Source organism: Eurosta solidaginis, chromosome 1 (genome assembly GCF_040869045.1).
Source record: "Eurosta solidaginis isolate ZX-2024a chromosome 1, ASM4086904v1, whole genome shotgun sequence".
Lineage (NCBI taxonomy): Eukaryota > Metazoa > Arthropoda > Insecta > Diptera > Tephritidae > Eurosta > Eurosta solidaginis.
The window spans coordinates 53,646,299-53,667,658 of record NC_090319.1 but is presented as its reverse complement, the minus strand read 5'-3'; the positions used below and the strand labels follow the sequence as shown (position 1 = coordinate 53,667,658).

The following is a 21,360-nucleotide window of genomic DNA, read 5'->3' as shown; positions in this document are numbered from 1 at the left end:
GTACCCGTATATCGCCTCGTCCGCCATTTGGACACCCTTGCGCCACCTCTAGTTGCGATCTTAACTTTGACTCCATCCGAAGATACTTTAGGTCGAGCTTCTTTTCCAACTTGCGTCGTGCTCCTTTTAATTTTTCCCTACAAATTGGCGGGACGGGACCTACTTGTTTTATGTCGACTCCGAACTGAGATGGGCGACCCCGCTTAGAAACATTTTCTTCTAATTGAAAAAACTTGTTTCTAAAATTTTGATGTTTGAAACTTTAACCGTCCTGTGCATAGATGGGTACCCGGGTACCTTTTGCATATTCAAAAGCCATTTTTAAATAATCTACAAATACAAACGAGTTAAAATTTTGAGCCATCGTATGGGAATAAGTTTTCTACAAAAGGGGAGACAATTTTTTTAAATATTATTTCATAAAGATAATTTTTTTAATAAATTAGTTTTTTATTACTAGTTCTCATGGCTGGGATACCCAGGTACCACTCGTAGTTCTCACGTTTTTACGTAATCTACAAATAGAAACAACTTAAAATTGTGTGGTATCCTATGGGAATAAGTTTTCTACAAAAAGGAGAGACACTTTTTTCAAATATACTTCCATAAAGATGTTTTTTTAATAAATTAGTTCTTTATTACTAAAATTAGTTTTTTATTACTAGTTCTCATGGCTGGGATACCCAGGTACCACTAGTAGTTCTCACGTATGAACTGCCATGTGGTACCCGGGTACCGAGCCATGCGAACTAAGAAGAAAAATTATTCATGAACAGGGGCCCTATTCGCTAACTGTCAGTTTTAAAGTGTACACACGAAATTTTGTAAATTTTGGAATTCTGATTCTGTAAAGCAAAACTGTGAACAAAAAAACTCACTTATAAAAACTTCGTGAGTTTTCTTGACAGCCAGTGTACACTATTGTGACATTCAAAACTCATACGCGCTGTTGTAGAATGACTTTTTTGTTTTCATGGCGTTTGATGAATATTTTCTCACTGACATAAGACTTTTACATTCAGCGCTCATTCAGCAAAACAATGTGCACAATAATTTACAGAATCGCATGAAAATTTTAAGTGTAAATTGTGTGTGCAAATGAGTTTTCAATGAGTGTACATTTTTCAGTTTTTCACAGTTAGGAAATTGACCCCCAGGACGGTTAATTAGGTGTTTTTGCATAAAACTGCAAACGGTAAAAAATTAGTGCACAAAAGTTTACTAGGCACCTCTGTCTAGTGAACGAACGAACGGAAAAAGATTAAATTGTTTTGACTTCTACGTTCCGTGCTACGTACGGACGTGCGTTGCACGTCGGTGAGTTTTCGTTTACATTGCACATTCATAATACTATGTACAAACACACACCAAATTGGCAATTTATACCATTTGGGCAATTTATTACGCAATCTATCATATAATAAATTGTAATAATAAATTGCCAATTTAAAAAAAATTAAGTAATAAATTGTTTCAAACTGCAAATGCAACCTTGTAAAGTGTGTTTATTGAGTAGATTTAAACGTCAGTTACGCATGGCTCAACTCATCAGCTGATTTAATTTTATTCATTTCACTGGAGTAGAGATTGTCAAAAGAAGACGGAAAACTCAAAATGAAACCAAAACATTGAACACATTTTCTACAACACACAAAAATTTCAAAGTTTTATGTTTTTATTCACTTGCATTCACCTAATACCGACACGCACATTTTGACAGTCTGAACAAAGGTATGTTGTTGCTGTAGAGATGAGCCAACCAGCTATCAAATTACTATTGTGTAAGCTAAATTGAGTTGTATGAACACCACTCAATTTAAATCGAAATTGCCTCAATTTATTTTTCTGTTTGAACATAGTCTAAGATAGGGCGTGTGAGCTGACACGTTTTTTTGTACGTACGTTCGTGGACAGCTTTAGTTGACAATATGCCCTGCACTTTTCTATGACCGAAAGCAACTAAGTAACACAGAACCATTGTAGATTCTACAATTTTGGTCTCTGTGCCTTTAAATGCTTAAATATTTGACAAGTGTTATAGCGCAAATTCTTTCCGTTCCAAAAACAGGAACGGGTCCAGCAAAGGTCTTTAATAATTTTTTTTGGTTCTAAATCAGGCCAATTTCAAAAGCAAAATGGAATCAGATCTTTAATTTGAATTATATTGTAACGATTTTCCGCAATCTCTTGTCAAATTTCATTTGAAGACAAACCGGTTTCAAGGTTGAGTTCTTCAGTGTAATTTTCCATTCTTATTAACACGCTTATATTAGCTTCACTTGTATGTTTGTAACTCTCTAGGCTAGGCGCGCAAAGAGACCCATCTATAGGCAATTATTGAAGAAGGCTGTGGTTAAATAGGTTAGGTTAGGTTAGGTTAGAGTGGCCACCGGTGCGAGCACCAGTGCACTTAGGCCCAAAAGGTCCCATTGTGATACACGTGGATCTCTCCCCCACTCAAACCAACAGATCGATTCAGCAAATGTCAGGACTTTCTTAGGTTCCAACTTAGCCATATCACAAAGATCGTCAAAGAAGGGAGATCCCAGAGATTTCTTCCACAGTCGCACAGAAAATGCTTGACTGTTTGTATCATCTCTTCGTCTTTGCACCTCCTGCAGTAATCATTATAAGGAGCACCCAATCCTTGTGCATGCTTCCTGATTACTATGTGGCCGGTTATAAGTCCAACCACCAGAGATATGCCCCCCTTCCAAGACGAAGGAGACTTCTTGTACGTCTCGCTTCCTATTCAGGCCACACGAGCTTAGTGTGATAGCAGGTTTCGATATTGCCCCATCTCACACCCGCTTCCGTAAGGAAAATTCCTTGCAAAGTGAGCTTACAGGTAGCGCGCGGCATGCTCAATCCCTTCCAGGACTACGAAAGCGGAACGGATGTGCCCCCTCTTGCAAGTTCGTCAGCCATCTCATTGCTGGGTATTTCCGAGTGTCCAGGCACCCATACCAGACTGAGGGTAGTTTGCTCAGCGATCTCGTTTAGAGATTTGCGGCACTTCTCTACTGTCCGGAACTTACATGTGACCGATCCAAGCGCTTTTGGTGTAGCCTGGCTGTCAGAGTAAATACAAATTTTATTACAGCCGTAACCAGCATTCCTCAGGTGATCAACGGCCTTATTTATAGCAGCCACCTGCGCCTGAAAGACGCTGAAATGATCGGGTAGGCTAAAGGATAGATTCCACCCTAGTTGAGGTGCAAAGACCCCGCTGTCCATCTTTTTATCCAGTTTGGAGCCGTCAGTATATACATTACTGCAGCTTATCGCTCAGGTCTGGCGGCTCCTGCGACCAATAATCCCTATCCGGGATAACAACCTCGTACTTCATATCGAAAAATATAGTCGGAGCGCAATAGCCCGACGAAGGCGAATCTAGATTCTTAAGGATGGCTGCATGGCCAACCACATAGTCCAGTCGGATAACTCTCTCAGCCGTAGAGCAGAAAAGGCCGCACATTACTTGGCCATTAAATCTATTGGCAACACATTAAAAAGAGTATCCAGCGCCTCCGCAGGGCTGGTGCGCAGAGCACCCGCAACGCACTTCTTTGTACCTTCTGGGATACTCGTAGGTTTGATTTTGTATCTAAGCTCATCCACCAGACCAAAGCCCCGTAAAGAAGGATTCGTCTAACCACAGCAGTGTAGAGTAATATCCGGTGACAGTCCCTATCTTCGTGCAACAGCTACCCTACAGCTGTACAGTGCCACCGCTGCTTTCCTCATACGGTCCTGAGCGTTTTCCTTCCAGGATAGTTTCCTATCCAAAATTACTCCTAGGTATTTGGCAGAGTCCCTCAGCGTCAGAGTCGTACCCGCTAGCACCGGCAGCTGCAACACAGTTATCTTATATTTCCTAGTGGACAGAACCAGTTCAGTTTTGGCTGAATTGGCCGATAGACCTTTACTCCTGGTCCAGTCCTTAGTGGTTAAACTCGCTACAAAACGAGTTAAGCAAAGCGGAGACACGAACCTCTATGCACCGCGTGTTGTTTAGTTTTTTGTAAACTATATTTATTTGACAATTATAATCCTTAAACTATGTTTATATGTCTGCAAATATTAACATAAGCTTGTGTATGATTTGGTTCATTTCAGCCGAACTTGGGAATAAAATGAGCGTTGCTTGGGAGGCGGAGATCGATAAAAAAAGAGAAAAACATAAGCAACCGACTTTGGTGCGCGCTGTGTTACGTGTGTTCGGTCCGCGTTATGCGTTATTTGGAGCGGTGATATTTGTGTTGGAAATAGGACTACGGTAAGTAATCAGAATGTGCATTTTAATGATATACATATCGAACGGTCCTGATAAAAATTTCTTAACTTGGAACGAACGAAAGAGAGTTGTCTATCTGCCACTTTGTCTGAATTATGCCTTGCTTTTCAGTGCGAGTTTAAACTCCAGTTAAAGTTTACTAGAGTGCCATTTTATGAACCTGTTTCCCATTATGTCAGACAGTCAGCTCGCCTTGCATGCCTGGCAGTGCTACACAATTAATTCTAAGCTAGTGAATGAATTGGAGTCCTAAATGATATGGGAGCCGAAAATAAGATTTTCTAAGGATGCGTTCCCGATCATCAGGGACATAAAGGTATGAATAAGCAGACTACCTAGCAAGGCAGGGTACTAATGCAGCATTCTGTAGTTCAGAGCCCGTCTGTGGACTCACAACGGTGCATACTAGGGTAACCATAAGTAACTGATACATACAGTTTAGATAATGCTGGGTGGAATGTAAAGACATGCCAAATTGTTAACACCCCCAGCAACCAGGGTATCAGCCAAACTCATTAATCTTAGCAGAGGGGACCTACGAACGCTCACACACCTGACTTACAACTTAATTGACGCCTAACCGCTTAAACGATTATGGCCGTGCAATAAGACGCGCCAGTCGAATTTTTGTTGGGTTAACTTGCGCCAATTGGTCACACCAAGGGAGTTTAAATCGCTTACCACCTGGTGCTTACAATGGAGTAGGGGCCGTCCCTTCCTCTGCTTCCATAGGCGGGTTCCGATAAAAATACTTCCTTCCCCGCAGCATCATCTTTCATTCGCATTACGTGGCCTAGTCAGCGTATCCGCTGCGTTTAATTCGCTGGACTATGTTGATGTGTGCGTAAAGCTCGTACAGCTCTTCAATTAATCTTCGTCGGTATTCGCCGCCGCCAACGCTTAGGGGTCCATACATCTTTCGAAGAACTTTTCTCTCGAACACTCCCAGAGCCCTTCCATCTGATGTTGTCATGGTCCATGCTTCTGCACCATATGGCAGGATTGGCACGATAAGTGACTTGTAGAGTATCATTTTCGTTTGCCGAGAGAGGACTTTACTTTCAATTGCCTACCTAGTCCAAAGTAGCATTTATTATCAAGAGTGATTCTTAACCGCTCTGGAACAATCTTGGCAGAGCCAGGAAGCGACTGGCGAGCATTGTTGGATGGCCATACCGGTTCAAACGGTTAAGCGCCAATTAAGTAATTAATTCTTCGCTGGATTTTAAAGCTGATGTTGTGGTTTGTGTTAATGGTTCCCATATAAACGAAGTATTTTACTATTTCGAAATTATGGCTGCCAACAGGGCCATGGTTGCTAAGGCGCAAATGCGCTGACTCTTTGCTTGAAGACAGCAGCTACTCCACGTTTTGTAATCATCTAAAGCTCTAAATCATCTATGTGGTTTTATGAGCCATAGGATAAAACACCGGCTCACATTCTCTGCGAATGTGTCTTTGTGGCAAGGCAAAGGCTCTCCCATCTAGGTGGCGTGGCTCTTAATCACTTTTTTATATGGAGTAAAAAGCCTGAAGAGGTACTTAAATCAAGTATGCTCAACAAACGAAACGCCACCATTACGCTTCGTATAAAATCAAATTAATTTAACGAAATGATTTCGTTTCGTTTCGTCGCGAAATCTTATAACATTAATAGCCTAATTCTCGGGAAGTAACTTAAAGCAGCAAATCTAAACCGCGATGGTATAATCTCACCATACCAGTCCTTATATTTGGTGAGGAGAAACGGATGTTGCCAGTGTTAGAAGGTGTTATAGAAAAATGATGAAATGGACGCGGAAAATGCCACCCATCTTGGTTCTCCTTCCTTTGCTGTGGAGGAAATGAACTGGTTACTTTCACCTTGGTACTTGTAATGAGGAAGTGACGGTAATTTAGTTTCTAAAGTAATCATTACTACCCAGCTCTGCTGTAATGGAATTTTTTAAGAGTGTTTAAATATTTTCCCTCTAGAAAGGATGCCGCTAAAAAATTTGCCCCTTTTATGTAGAGGATTTAACAAGTCAACCTTGCAAATTTTTTATACCTTTCATGAAAATAAAATGGTATACTAATTTTGTCACGAATCTCAAATTTGTAAGTTCTTAGAGGAAAATAGATATACCCATGAGTATACGGAAATGATCAGAATGAAGAGCTGTGTTGATTTAGCCATGTCCATCTGTCCATCTGTCTGATTATATTCAAACTAGTCCGGGTATATTAAGGTGTCCGATTAAACATTTGTCGGAACCGGCCGGATCGAACCACTATAGCATATATCCCCCACACAACCGATTTTTCATAAAAAAGAGGATTTTTGTCATATCTTCCTCAATTTATCAGATTGAAGCTTCAAATTTCACCGAATGCTTATGTATAGAGCATTCATTGTTGTCTGAAAAAAATGTATAGATCGGTGCTATATATAGTATATATCCCATACAACCTATTGTTTATATAAGAAGCTTTTCGTAATTTCTGCCCCATTTTAACAGCTAGAAGCTTCCAATCTCATCAAATGCTTAAGTATATAGCAAATATTGTTGTCTGAAAAAATCATAGAGATCGGTCGTGTAGATGGTATGTATCCCATACAACCGATTGTTCAGATAAGAAACTTTACGTAAGTTCCGCCACATTTTTACAGGTAGAGGCTTCAAATATCACCGAATGCTTACGTTAAGAGCATTCATTGTTGTCGGAAAAGATTGTATAGATCGGTGCTATATATAGTATATATCCCATTCCACCGATTGTTCAGATAAGAAACTTATTGTAATTTCTGCCCCATTTTAACAGCTAGAAGCTTCAAATTTCACCGAATGCTTACGTTAAGAGCATTCATTGTTGTCTGAAAAAATTTTATAGATCTGTGGTATATATAGTATATATCCCATACAACCGATTGTTGAGATAAGAAACTTTTCGTAATTTCTGCCCGCCTTGTAATGGCTAGAGGCTTCATATTTCATCAAAAAATTACGTTTACGTCATATATTGCTGAGATAAGTGATTTATTGTCATAGGTATTTCATGCAGACCACAAAAAACGTTAAACTTTCGGTCGGTTGAGTGTTTGTCCGCTTTTCATACAAAGAACACCCTGACAATGCCACAAAAGGAAAAAATCCGTTAGGTGGCGCACGGATCGAAATAATTAGATAAGAATTAGAAAATTTTCAAACCAGCTTTTAAGTAACATCTCGATGAGCTAGAGACTTGAAATTTCAAACTTAATTCAGAGGTCGATGACAGCCGATGATACGATACAAAAAGATCCGCTAGGAGGCGCACGGAAACATTTAGAAAAATCAAGCGGAGGGAATTTTTGGATTGATTTTTATGTAAGTTCTCATTGAGCTACAAGCGTAAAACTTGACAGATGGTTAAGACACCGAGAAAATGTAAGAAAAGGAGAAAATAAAAATAAAATAAACAAGTAAGTACGGGACTGGCTTCGGCTGTGCCGAAGGCTTCATTCCTTTCATGAATGGGGCTGAACCATAATCTTATCCCGTTCGTGTAATCTCCGAATAATCGGATGTATAAGATAAGAAATATAAAGTGAACAGATCTACATACCTTAACGATTTTTAAGATAAATTTAAAATAAAAAACAGGTAGGTAATTTGTGTGAGGATGCAAAGTTTCAGGTTTTTTGTGGTCTGCGTGTAAAAACTATAACTACGAATCACGTATTTCAACAATATATGACGTAAACGTAATTATTTGATGAAAGTTGATGAATTTTGAAGCTTCTAGCCGTAAAAAGGGGGCAAAAATTAGAGTTTATATGGGGTATATAATATATATACCACCGATCTCTATGATTTTTTCAGACAACAATATATGCTATATACGTAAGCATATGGTGAAATTTGAAGCGTCTAGCTGTTAAAAAGGGGCAGAAATTGCGCAAAGTTTCTTAACTGAACAATCGGTTGTATGAGATATATATTATATATACCACCGATCTCAACGATTTTTTCAGACAACAATATATGCTATACACGTAAGCATTTGGTGAAATTTGAAGCTTCTAGCTGTTAAAATGGGGAAGAAATTGCGCAAAGTTTCTTATCTGAACAATCGGTTGTATGGGATGTATACTATATATACCACCGGTATCTATGATTTTCTCAGACAACAATATATGCTATACACGTAAGCATTTGGTGAAATTTTAACATATCTAAACGATTTTTAAGATAAATATAAAATAAAAAATAGGTAGGTAATCTGTGTGAGGATGCAAAGCTTCACGTTTTTTGTGGTCTGCATGTAAAAACTATGACTACGAATCACGTATTTCAAAAATATATGACGTAAACGTAACTATTTGATGAAATTTGATGAATTTTGAAGCTTCTAGCCGTAAAAAAGGGTTCAAAATGACAGTTTATATGAAGTATATAATATATATACCACCGATCTCTATGATTTTTTCAGACAACAATATATGCTATATACGTAAGCATTTTGTGAAATTTGAACCTTCTAGCTGTTAAAACGGGGCAGAAATTGCGCAAAGTTTCTTATCTGAACAATCGGTTGTATGAGATATATACTATGTATACCACCGATCTCAATGATTTTTTCAGACATCAATATATGCTATACACGTAAGCATTTGGTGAAATTTGAAGCTTCTAGCTGTTAAAATGGGGCCGAAATCGTAAAAAAATATATATATACTATATATATATACTATGTATACCATCATATATATATTATATATATCACCGATCTCTATGATTTTTTGACAAAACAATACATACTATATACGTAAGCAATCGGTGAAATTTGAATCTTATAGCTGTTAAAATGGGGTAGAAATTGCGAAAAGTTTCTTATCTGAACAATCGGTTGTATGAGATATATACTATATATACAACCGATGTCTATGATTTTTTCAGACAACAACATATGCTATATACGTAAGCAATCAGTGAAATTTGAAGCTTATAGCTGTTAAAATGGGGTAGAAATTGCGAAAAGTTTCTTATCTGAACAATCGGTTGTATGAGATATATACTATATATACAACCGATCTCTATGATTTTTTCAGACAACAATATGTACTATATACGTAAGTATTCGGTGAAATTTGAAGCTTTTAGCTGTTAAAATGGGGCTAAAATTTGCGAAAATATATATATATATATACTATATATAACACCATATATATACTATATATACCACCGATCTTTATGATTTTTTCAGACAACAATATATGCTATATATGTAAGCATTCGTTGAAATTTGAAGCCTCTAGCTCTTAAAATAGGGCAGTAATTACGAAAAGTTCCTTATCTGAACAATCGTTTGTGGGGGATATATACTATATATACGACCGATCTCATACATTTTTTCAGGCAACAATATGTGCAATATACGAAAGTATATGGTGAAGTTTGAAGCTTCAATCTGTTAAATTGGGTAAGATATTACAAAAATCCTCTTTTTCTGAAAAATCGGTTGTATGGAGGATATATGCTATAGTGGTCCGATCCGGTCGGTTCCGACAAATGTCTAATCGGACACCCAAATACACCCGCTCACCAAATTTTATCAAGATATCTCAAAAATTGAGGGACTAGTTTGCATACAAACAGACAGACGGACAGACGGACATAGCTAAATTAACTCAGCTCTTCAACCTGATTATTTCGGTATACTTAATGATAGGTCTATCTATTTTCCTTTAAGGACTTACAATTTTCGGTTTCGTGACGAAATTAATATACCATTTCATTTTCATGAAAGTTATAAAAATATTAAGCACTTCCTTCATACAAGTGGACTAAAATCAGTGAAAAATGTCTCCTTATATAAAGACATATTCTTGCTAAACTTAGATTTTTAAATTTTGACATAGAAATTGCAAAAATATTTATGAGAAGTAAAAATATAAAGGTGAAGCGCAATTGATTGACTAATAATACCTCCTTTCCTACCAACTTTCCAATTCAAGCAATGTGCGCTCCACCTTTATATTTTTACTTCTCATAAATATTTTTGCAATTTGTGTCAAAATTTAAAAATCAAAGTTTAGCAAGAATATGTTTTTATATAAGGAGACATTTTTCGATGATTTTTGTCCATTTATATAAAGGAAGTGCTTCAATTTTTTTTATTTTATTTTATATTTATTTTAAAAATCGCGTCGGTAGGTACATCTGTTGTTTGGTTTTATATCTTATACACCCGATTATTTGGATATTACGAATGGAATAGGATTATTGTTCAGCCCCATTCATGAAAGGTATAAACTCTTCTGCACAGCTGAAGACAGTCCCGTCCTTACTTGTTTTCAATTCACTAACACATTCAATTTAATCACTTCTTTACATCTTTTTTTTTTTAATATTGCAGTGTTACTCAGCCACTCTTTCTTGGAGGACTTATTAAATTCTATGCCAATACATCAAACAATAGCAATATCAGCACTGCCTATCTCTATGCCGCCGGTGTAATACTTTGCAGTGCTCTGAATGTTTTATTCACGCATCCGTATATGTTAGGCATACAACATATGGGCATGAAGATACGTCTTGCATTGTGCAGTGTAATTTATCGGAAGGCGTTACGTTTGAGCAAGACGGCATTAAGTGGCACCACAACTGGCCAAGTAGTGAATTTGATATCGAACGATGTGGGACGGCTGGATCTGTCACTTATACAAATTCATTATTTATGGCTGGGACCGATTGAAATTATAATTATAACATGGCTTATGTACACAGAGGTACGTACAAATATGAAAATAATGAATTTATTAAAACATCACCAACGTATTTATTAATAATAACACTACTCTGCAAACTTTAGACATTTGTTTTCATCACTCGAAAAAAATGGTAAAATGGCTTACTTACTTACTTAATTGGCGCTTAACCCTTTCGCTACATCTTTTTATTGCGCCATTCAAAAATCCAAATTTTTGTCTGAATATTTGTTTTAGCACCAACACAATCCAGATGATTTTGAAAATTTTTTTTGTTAAGTGCCTTTTTTATGTCGCCATATTGCAACAAATGTTTTGTATGGTAAAGAAAAGCAGTATTTTTTTGGTTTTTGAATAAAGGTTCGCACGTTTATTAAAATTCGGCTTGACATCAAAATTTTATTTTTTTATAAATCAAGAGTTCTAAACTAGCGTAAAACAATAGAAAAAGGTTTTAAATAAAAAACTCCATTCAATACAATAAATATATACTGACATATTACAAAATGAATAAAGATATAAACTAAAAAAAAAATCTTAGCATATAAAGTAATACAGAAACCTAGAGCTATATAAATTATTTAAAATAATACAAAGGAAAGAAGTATCTTACCAAGAACTTAGTCGCTGCAGTGATAGTCCTCATAGCAATCCCGATCCCCGTTGGGTAGACATAGGTGAACCGAACACTTTGAACATTTTTATATCGAAAATCCTGAACATCCTTTTAATTTGCATCTTTTTTTTTCTCAGTGCACTCCACCTAATGCTGATTTCCATCATATCGGATAGAAACTGATGGTGTTGTTTCATATCTCTTTCGAGAAGTTTATGGACTGTCGATTATTTCATTCAAAGAGATTTTTGGCTGTCCACGTTTGCGAGAACACGCGTCCTTATTTGCTTGCGCTAGCAGTCCATCAGCAATGTCGTTGCGGAACTCAAGCAAATCCATGTGTTTCTGCTTTTGGCTTTTATTATTACCCTCATGATCCTTCCTGTACTCCAGCCATGAGTTGCAGGCCAGGTCAATTAAGTGGTCAAATAATTTAAGAGTCCATTTCCTTGACCGTATCCATATCCAATACAATGAAAGAAGAAAGTCTACTTTTTCAACTCCTTCCACAATGTTTGGCTGAGCTATTTCAACTTTCGTCTTTTTTTTTCAAATAAAAATCTTTGCACATTTTTAAGCGGATCTACGCTATATATTGATGAAATCAATTGGACAATACCTCCATCAAGCCATCTTATGACATAAAGATTGCCCTCCCTTTCGATGCGGTAATCAAAAATACATCTACCTTCCTTTTTTACTACACCTATTTCCTTTGAGATATTTTGACGAAATGATGGAATATCTGTGGGTGCTGTCCAGTACATATCCAATCTGGGATAACCAATTGTACCAATCATAACCTCCAAACCAATAAACTTAAAAAATTCTTCCTTCGTTAAGTTAAATGGCCGACCGTCTTTTAAAAGAGAGGCTTGGTTTGTCGCCTGCAATACTTCTTCAATAATAATCTACAGTGAAGTAATCCAAAAAGTACTGTACTGGAAATTGTACATCGCTACTTGAATAAGACTCAGAAAACACAGATTGAGGAGGAGCCCACGAAGTATTTTTCGATCGAAAGTCGTTAACTTGTTTTGGTTGATAGTCCGAAGCACGAGCTTCTGAGCTAGTTCGTCATTACATTCTTCGTTGATATTTGTAATACTTATATCATACGGACCTTGACGGGAAAGTTCCTCCATCATGAAAGTTTCATTATTGTCAAATGCCTCAAATAAATCCTCTAATATTTCTTCCGATTCCGAATCCTCAAAATCTGATAGATCTAAGTCCTCGAAATTCTCCAAAATCTTTTCTATAACTCTGTCACTTATTTTTCTTGGCATATTTGCAAATATTAGTTTTAAAATTAGCCCTACTTTTAAAGCTTCGACCGAAAAAATATTTATATGCCAAACGACAGAGTGGACATTTTTCAACACACTTTGTTCAAAAACTGTTGAAAACATTTGCCCAAAATACCTCAAAAATTTAAAAATGCAAAACACAAAAGGGTAAAGTGCTATACGCCAGAAGCCTTTCTTTAAAAATGTTATATTACCGATATTTAATGGGCGATTATAACATACTTAATTTCTATTTAACGATTAAACTTAAATTTTTGAAAATATGTACGAAAAAAGTTGATATTATAAGAGAGTGTTGACGGCCTTTCAATATTTACTGTTGCCATATGGCAACAATATCGCGAAAGGGTTAATCGTTTATATGGTTATCGCTGTCTAACAAGGCGCGCCAGTCGCGTTTATCTCTGCCAACTGGCGCCAATTGGTAACAGCAAGGGAAATAAAATCGTTTTCCGGCTGGTCTTTCCAACGGTATTGGGTCCGCCCTCTTTCTCTGCTTCCATAGGCGGGTTCCGATAAAAAAAAAAGCTTTCTTAGCCGGAGCATCATCTTTTGTTCGCGTAACATGGCCTAGCCGCTGTATTTTAGTTCGCTTGACTATGTTGGTGTCTGTGTAAAGTTCATACAGCTCATCATTAAATATACGTCGGTACTCAGCGTCGAGGACACGCAGAGACCCATAAATTTGTCGTAGAACTTTTCTCTCGAACACTCCCGGAACTACCTCATCTGATGTTGTCATGGCTCATGCTTCTGCACCATATAGCAGAACGGGTAAGATAAGTGACTTGTAGAGCCTGATTTTTGTTTGCCGAAAGAAGACTTTACTATGACCAATATGGGGTTCAAGGGGTTGATAAGCGCAATACGAAGCTTCCGCAACCCAATTGTCAACCTCACCTACGCGAGGGGAATCCTGTTACAAATATGAATGTATCAACATATTTTGCAGACGAGGCTCCTCATGAACCGGCAAGAGACAATCAACATCGGTAATACTCCCAAAGCCTTCGGGGAGTGTCTTTATCGTTAATACAACAACAACAACAACAAATGACCACTCAGTTCAAAGTAGCATTTGTTAGCAAGAGTGACTCAACGCTGGATTCCTAGACTGAATTTTTGTTGTTTGTGTTAATGCTGGTTACCAAATAAACGAAGTCATTTACTGTTTCGAAACTGCTGCCAATGTGGTATAAATGAATTTAAAATTTGATTAAACCCATGAATGGTTTAAAATTAAGGCTCAAATTTTAGACCATGTACGAAGAAATGTTATGATGTTAACTTAATAACCTCCGATGGTTACAAAGAGTAAAGCGAAAGTGACCGTCCTTTGCCTTACTTATATGATTCCGATACATTCACGTACTAACGGCTCTTGTTAGGTTAGGTTGAACTGGCCGTGTTACCAGAATTTGTTTGACAGGACATATGTTATAGAATAATTCCGTCCTCTTGGCAAATACCAGCAGTTTCCCAGCTTAATTGCTGCCTCAAGATCTAATAACTGGAGCCTTGACCTGGCGAGCGCAGGACATGAACACAGAACGTGCTCAACCATTTCTTCCTGCAGCTCACACTTCCTACACTTGCTGTTACCTTCGAGGCCTAACTTATAAGCATGTGACGCCAGAAGGCAGTGTCCAGTCAGTATGCCCATTGTGAGCCTTAAGTCTTCTCTCTTCAGAGATATGAGCTACTTTGTGAGTCTAATATCGTAGGCTTTTCACATGATCTTAGAAATTTTGCAGCCCCTATTAATGGTGCTTTGTTACCGGAGCGTAACCGATCTGTATCCGGCAAAGGACCATCACATCGATAACACTCCCCAAAGCCATCGGGGAGTAACCTTATCGCTATAACAACAACCACAACAACGGCCGCTGAAAGTTCTAGGTCATTCTTCCGTGAAAAACTTGGATTCGCTGCTGTATCTGCTCTGATTTCATGAATAGAAAAGTGTGCATTACGGCTGTATTCAACTCTGATATCGATACACTGCCAGTTATATTTTTAAGTGATATCTTATAGCCGAGAGCCGCTGTTGATGACTTCTTATAGCTCCTCTCATTTCCGTTTATTATTGTTCATGATATTGGCTTTCCCTGTTTTTGCATGACTGATTCATGGCTTATCCCACACTTTTTGAGTTGTTCATTTGGTAGAATGACCATGCTCTATGGCACTTGTGCGTGATCTCAGAGTGATCTCAGTGTTGATGTCAGCAATTATCGTGATATCTGATAAAGTTTCTTTGGAAGGCTGCTGTCCTGAAAGTGTTACGCTAGCACGAACTTATGACTGGTAGCCCCAAGCGATGACTCTTGAGTTAAAGTCGTCTGCTATGATTACTCTTCGGCCTATTTATTATATCGTAGCCTTGGCATATTTTGTGACCACTGGCCGGTTCCGCTATCCTGTCTCTTAGAAAAACTTTGCTTATAGCTAGAAAATGACTTCTTTTCGTCAGACAAATGATAATGAAAGTCCAGTTTAGCAGGCAAAGGAGAGCGCAACCTCGGTAGACGTTCCAATTAGAGTACGTAAGACAAAAAGGAGGTATAACTAGCATGATGCACCCTGAATTCCGCTGCATATATTGTTCGGAATATTGAGGCAATGTCCTATCGGTGCAATAAGCAATAAGTGAGCGTTATGAGGCTTAAGAAGTTGGTTTAAGCGCCGTTTGGCATCAACTTGGTCACAATAAGTTTGCTCTCTCACACCCCTTAATTAGCTGAATGAGGCCTTAGTATCTAAACCAAGATTGCAAGTGGAAGACGGAACTTTAAAATCCACATCGCCATCCACACCGTCGAGATCGAGGTAAGGCATTACAACTGTCGGAATAAATTGGATGAAGCATCTCCCACACGGCGAAGCTCCTCTTTTCTAGAGAGATGTAAGACATTTTAAACTTGCAATTGTTTAAACTCTTGCTTATGCAGTCGTTACCGACATTCCCACTTGGTGAACCATCGGTTCATATGACATGATGTTAAACTAATCTTTCTTCTACCTTCGTTCTTTTGGTTCAGCGCTTCCTTTCAAAGATCCCGCTTTCCAAGACTAGCGATAGAAGATATGAGCGGCGCTGTTAAACATGGTCAAGTACTCCTACACATTAACAATAATAACAACATAATAAGGCATTCGCAACCCTCTGCAACGATTGGCTACACTCAAAAAGTGCACCAAAGTAAATTGTAATAAGAAAAACGACTGTACCCAGTGTCTCCAAGGAGATATGTACATAGGGCTTAGTATAATAGAGTAAATTCTTCATGTAGGGATTAGCCGATTAAGGCCAGAGCTTTCGTTGCAGAATTTCATGTCTTTTTTGGGTGTGCTTGCAATATTTAGGGCGATTATATGGATTTGAGAATAGTCAATTGTAAATGCGAAAGTATTATTTGTAATTGAGAATAGTGAGTTGTAATTGAGAATAGTGAATTGTAAATGCGAAAGTGTAATTTGGGAATGAGATTAGCCAATTGTAAATGCGAAAGCGTCACATGGAAATAAGAACAGTCACTTGTAAATGAGAAAGCGTCATTTGAAAATTAGAAACCGTCAATTGTAATTGAGAATATTCACTTGTAAATGAGAATAGTCAATTGTAAATGCGAAAGCGTAATATGTAAATGAGAATAGTCATTTGTAAATGAGATAGAATCAAATGAAAATGCGAAATCGTCATTTGTAATTGAGAATACGCAGTCAATTATAAATAAGAAAGTATCACTTAAAAATGCAAAAGCGTTATATGGAAATAAGAATAGTCAATTGTAAATGCGAAAGCGTTATATAGAAATGAAAGAAGTAAGTAAATTTTGAATGATATAGCATTAAATGAAAATTCGAAAGACTTGTTGGTTATTAAGAATAAAATTTCTCAATTTTATATAAAGGTATAATGTAATGGTTCCCTATCATTACCCATTTCCCACCACTGTACAAGAACTTGGACTTCTCGCCCCAGCGGGTTAGGGGGCTTAGAATATACCCACGGTAGGTGTGCCTGTCGTAAGAGGCGACTAAAATACCAAATTGATTCAAGGGGTTGTGTAGCGCAACCCTTGCAAGGGGTTACGAGCACAATATATAGCTTCTCCAACCCAATTGTCAATCTCACCTACCCGTGGCGAATACTGTCTCATTAACAGCAGAGCCTCTGGCCCCGAACTCCTGATGGATCTAGGGGGTAAGAGGGCGGGAATGGCCTAGAAGGTTGCATGTGGTCATACCAAATAGTTCCCGAGATTGTCGGGCTAGTACCTTTATAACGCTTGTTACCAGAACATACCGGATCTGCATCCTGCAATGGACCGTACACATCGATAACACTCCCCAAGGCCTTCGGGGAGTGTCCTTGTCACTACAACAACAACAACAACTTGGACTTATCTTCAAAAAATGCATAAGGAGTCCGAAGTTCGAGGGACTCAATGGGAATAATCAACAAAGCCTTATTTAATACCTAGTGTTATTTTAGTGAAGTAAATACCACCCAAAAAGCTAACCACGGTTTTAAGTTATTTAAGCAATAAATTTGGATCTGCTTTCTCATTTAGAAGTGATTCTTCTCGTTTCCATATAACGCTTTCGCATTTTCAAGTGACACTTTCTTATTTATAATTGACTACGTATTCTCAATTACAAATGACGCTTTCGCATTTTCATTTGATGCTTTCTCATTTACAAGTGACTATTCTCATTTCCATATGACGCTTTCGCATTTACAATTGACTATTCGCATTTACAACTGACTATTCTCATTTACATGTGACTATTCGCATTTCCATATTACGCTTTCGCATTTACAATTCACTATTCTCATTTACAACGTACGAATCGCTAAACTGTTGAATAAATCACTCCAATATTCAGTATTGCACACTGGTCTTTATTTAGATTACTTTGGGAGTAGTACCTTACAATTATGCTTCACAACCAATAGCGCTGCTTTTATACTCTCTGTTGCATCATCCGCATATTTCTCCAAAGGTCTAGACGTTTCACCTTCTAGAATTGTTGTATCTTCTGCTTAGTAATTTTAGTTATATGCGGGTGTATGTGTGAGTAAGAACTTCGGCTGATGACTACATGTGTGTGTGTGTGAGATATCTCTTCACTTCGAGCTACTAGTTATGTGTGTGCATGTACTTCTCGTCGCTTTCCATGTATGTGTGTAAATAATGATTAAATTGATGTGTTCATGTATACAAGAGTGGCAGCTTGCTTAATGTTTTTGTGTTGCACCTTTATTTACTAACAGCTTAGTGATGCTAAAATTCGCCACAGTCTAAAAAAAAAGTTCCTTTTTTAAGATCGCCAAAATTCAGTACTCAGTTTTTGCAGGACAGTACAGTTTAATTTAATCATAGACATGCAGTAACTACTGTTTCTTTCTCTCCCCTGTAGATTGGCGTGGCAGCGTTTTTTGGTGTTGTTTTTATGTTACTTTTTTTGCCATTACAAGCATATCTTGGCAAGAGAACATCGGTTCTACGTTTGCGTACAGCTCTTTGTACCGACGAGCGCGTACGTATGATGAACGAAATCATCTCAGGTATACAGGTAATCAAAATGTATGCGTGGGAGAAACCCTTTGGCAAAATGGTTCAAGAAGCACGCCGAAAAGAAATGAAATCCGTACGCACTGTCAACTTTATTCGTGGCGGTTTGCAGTCATTCATCTTATTCATGACACGTGTGACTACCTTTTTTAGTTTAGTGGGTTTTGTTTTGCTTGGGCACTTCTTGTCAGCTGAGAAGGCTTTTATGATCGCTGCCTACTATAATATATTGCGCAACACAATGACCATCTTCTTTCCATTGGCTATAACACAATTTGCTGAGACATTGGTCTCATTGAAACGTATACAAACTTATTTGTTGTATGATGAGACAAAGGTGAAGGATCGTTCAGAGGACAGCGTGAAGGAATCAAAGACGCTTAAAGAAAGATATATTCTAACAGAGGAGAATGAAAAGTCACTAGGAATGAATGGCACCCTCAAACCTTTAAACCCACCGACAGAAGGAAAAAAACCCAACATTGGTATTGAAATACATAAATTGAAGGCGAAATGGGATAGTTCGATGACGGAATATACGATAAACAATATCGAGTTGAAGGTGAAGCCACGCACTTTGGTTGCTGTAATTGGACCAGTAGGCTCCGGAAAAACAAGGTAAATGGTAATTAAGTCTGTTAGGCGTAGAAGCTGAGTCATAATCACTTGATTTTGTCACGGCATCGGGGGTACAGCGGGTATCGAAGATGAATGATGAGCTGCGTGAGTTTTACACGGAAGTCGACATAGTTGAGCTATTAAGAACCCAAAAGCTGAGTTGGATAGGCCATATTATACTGCAATTAAATACGATGCTCTGTGAAAGCAGATGAAGAGGGATATCCCCACATCGTTGAAAGCACAAAGTTGAACACGAGCCTACTTGGGGTTTCCATTTGAGTCTAGATCGCGAAGCCAAGAAACGATAAGCACGCATAGTTGGACATATTAGAGATATACGCCGCCGATAAACGCCGCCGCCGCTACCGATTTTTGTCGTTTTTCGCACGCCGCCGCCGAATGTCAAAAATATCGGCGCGGCGACGGCGGCGGCGCCCGGCGCGTTAATATATTTTCTACTCGTTTAAGGCTGTTTAGGCCATTTATTGTTCATGTCGAAAATTTGTCGGATATGACGAAAGTGGTATCAACGGATGCGCATCACTGCCAGTTATAAGAAACTAATTGCGAAATTTAACTCTTTCTAACTGTTCAAAAGTTATTTAAAAAAACTGGCTCTTTCGATGTCAGCTTAACACGGACTTTGCATCACCCAATTCACCAAGTTGTTAAAACAAAACACTAACACATTTATATAATAAATTTATATGCTCACTTTACATATATTTTTTTTTTTTCAAAAAAATAAATAATTAACAATGAATTCAAATCAAATGACCCAAACATGTTTTCAAATTGTCCTCAAGTTGTTAAAATAAGAAAAATAGCCAAAAATGATGCCGATTTAAAAAAAATGTATATTGCGATTGGCTGAAAGAATAAGCGAAATCAATGACGCAAAATCCTTTGGTAAGTTCTAGGGGCATCAACACTCCTTTGAAATGATCCTTACCTCATACTTAAGTTGGGGATATATGTATGTGAGTATGAGAAGGGTTTGAAAAATTTCTTGGACTTACATTCAAACATTTGTTGTTTATTTGCGAAACTATACAATAGCGTATGAAATGTTAATTTTGATTTTCACACTTCATCCTCCAACACCCAAGTCTTCGGGTTTGACATTTCCTAAAGTTGGCGGCCCTATGCAAACCTAGTCCCCTGGATTGAATCACATTGATTATAGCCTACGAACCAAGTTTAAATATCACCTACACGTTACGGCTCCTTTTACAAATGTGAATACGTAGGCACATATATTTACTAGGTCAGGCTTTGTCCTTCGCAAGAACACTCATAGTGGTGAAGCAAAAGCTTTCCCAAGACAGTCGAACTAATGACTGTGTGGTCTACTACCCTATCGTTGTGGACAGTCGGACTAGTCTGAAAACTGAAGCTACGCGGTCATCCATAATGTGCTCTTATATCATAAGGCCAGAAAACAGCAGTTAACACCTTTCAACTTAAAATCGGTCCACTTTCATTCTAAAATATCGTTTTGATTTAACGAAGACTATTGAAATCTATGTTGTGAACACAAACGTCTGCAAACTTTGGTCTACATTTTAAAAATTGTATCCAGGGTCCTTGTAAAATTTTAATTATGTAGATGCGTCGACGATTATATACTCTGTTTCTTTTCAGCAGACGTAGCAGTACCAATTTCAAAGACCGTGGTTAGGTTCGAAGCCTCTATGGAATAAGTGAACGAGGTACAATCCCTCCACAAGGAGCTACTCCTGAAAATTTTTGAACAATCTGCAAGATTTTGAGGCAAAAACCTCGGATCTTTCGGAAATGGCCAAAACGTTGATTTCCTTAAATACATACAAACAAAACCTTTCCTAAATATTATTTTTTTAAATAGAAAAATCAAGGTTTTTAAAGTAAGAACACCGGCGTACGCCGGCGCGCCGCCCACGCCGCCGCCGATGAAGTGATCGGCGTAAACCTCTAGGACATATAAAACCGTTTAAACTATGAACCGCTATACAGGTACGCATCTGGTCGATGGAGTGATGGCCCGAATAAGTGGATGAGCGGTTGAAGAGCCTGCATTTACATACTTCTTTCCGCCGCATAGGGGGCAGCGGGATATCAGCGACCAATAACCCCCTACCTTCCAGATTTAAGGTGCTATCCAGATCATGCCTATTGGATGATTTGCGGTGGTTGTATTTGAACCAAACCTTGCCGATACCGGG

At 38.0% G+C, this 21,360-nt stretch overlaps 1 protein-coding gene across 1 annotated transcript in view; it reads left to right on the top strand.

Annotated features, from left to right (window-relative positions):
* Positions 1-21,360, top strand: part of LOC137253407 (probable multidrug resistance-associated protein lethal(2)03659) — a 76,591-nt gene that overhangs the window by 37,440 nt on the left and 17,791 nt on the right. Inside the window, exons 4-6 of the mRNA XM_067790282.1 lie at positions 4,120-4,279; positions 10,676-11,048; positions 18,381-19,153. Of these exons, the coding sequence (XP_067646383.1) occupies positions 4,120-4,279; positions 10,676-11,048; positions 18,381-19,153 (1,306 nt within the window). The remainder of the gene's footprint in view (positions 1-4,119; positions 4,280-10,675; positions 11,049-18,380; positions 19,154-21,360) is intronic.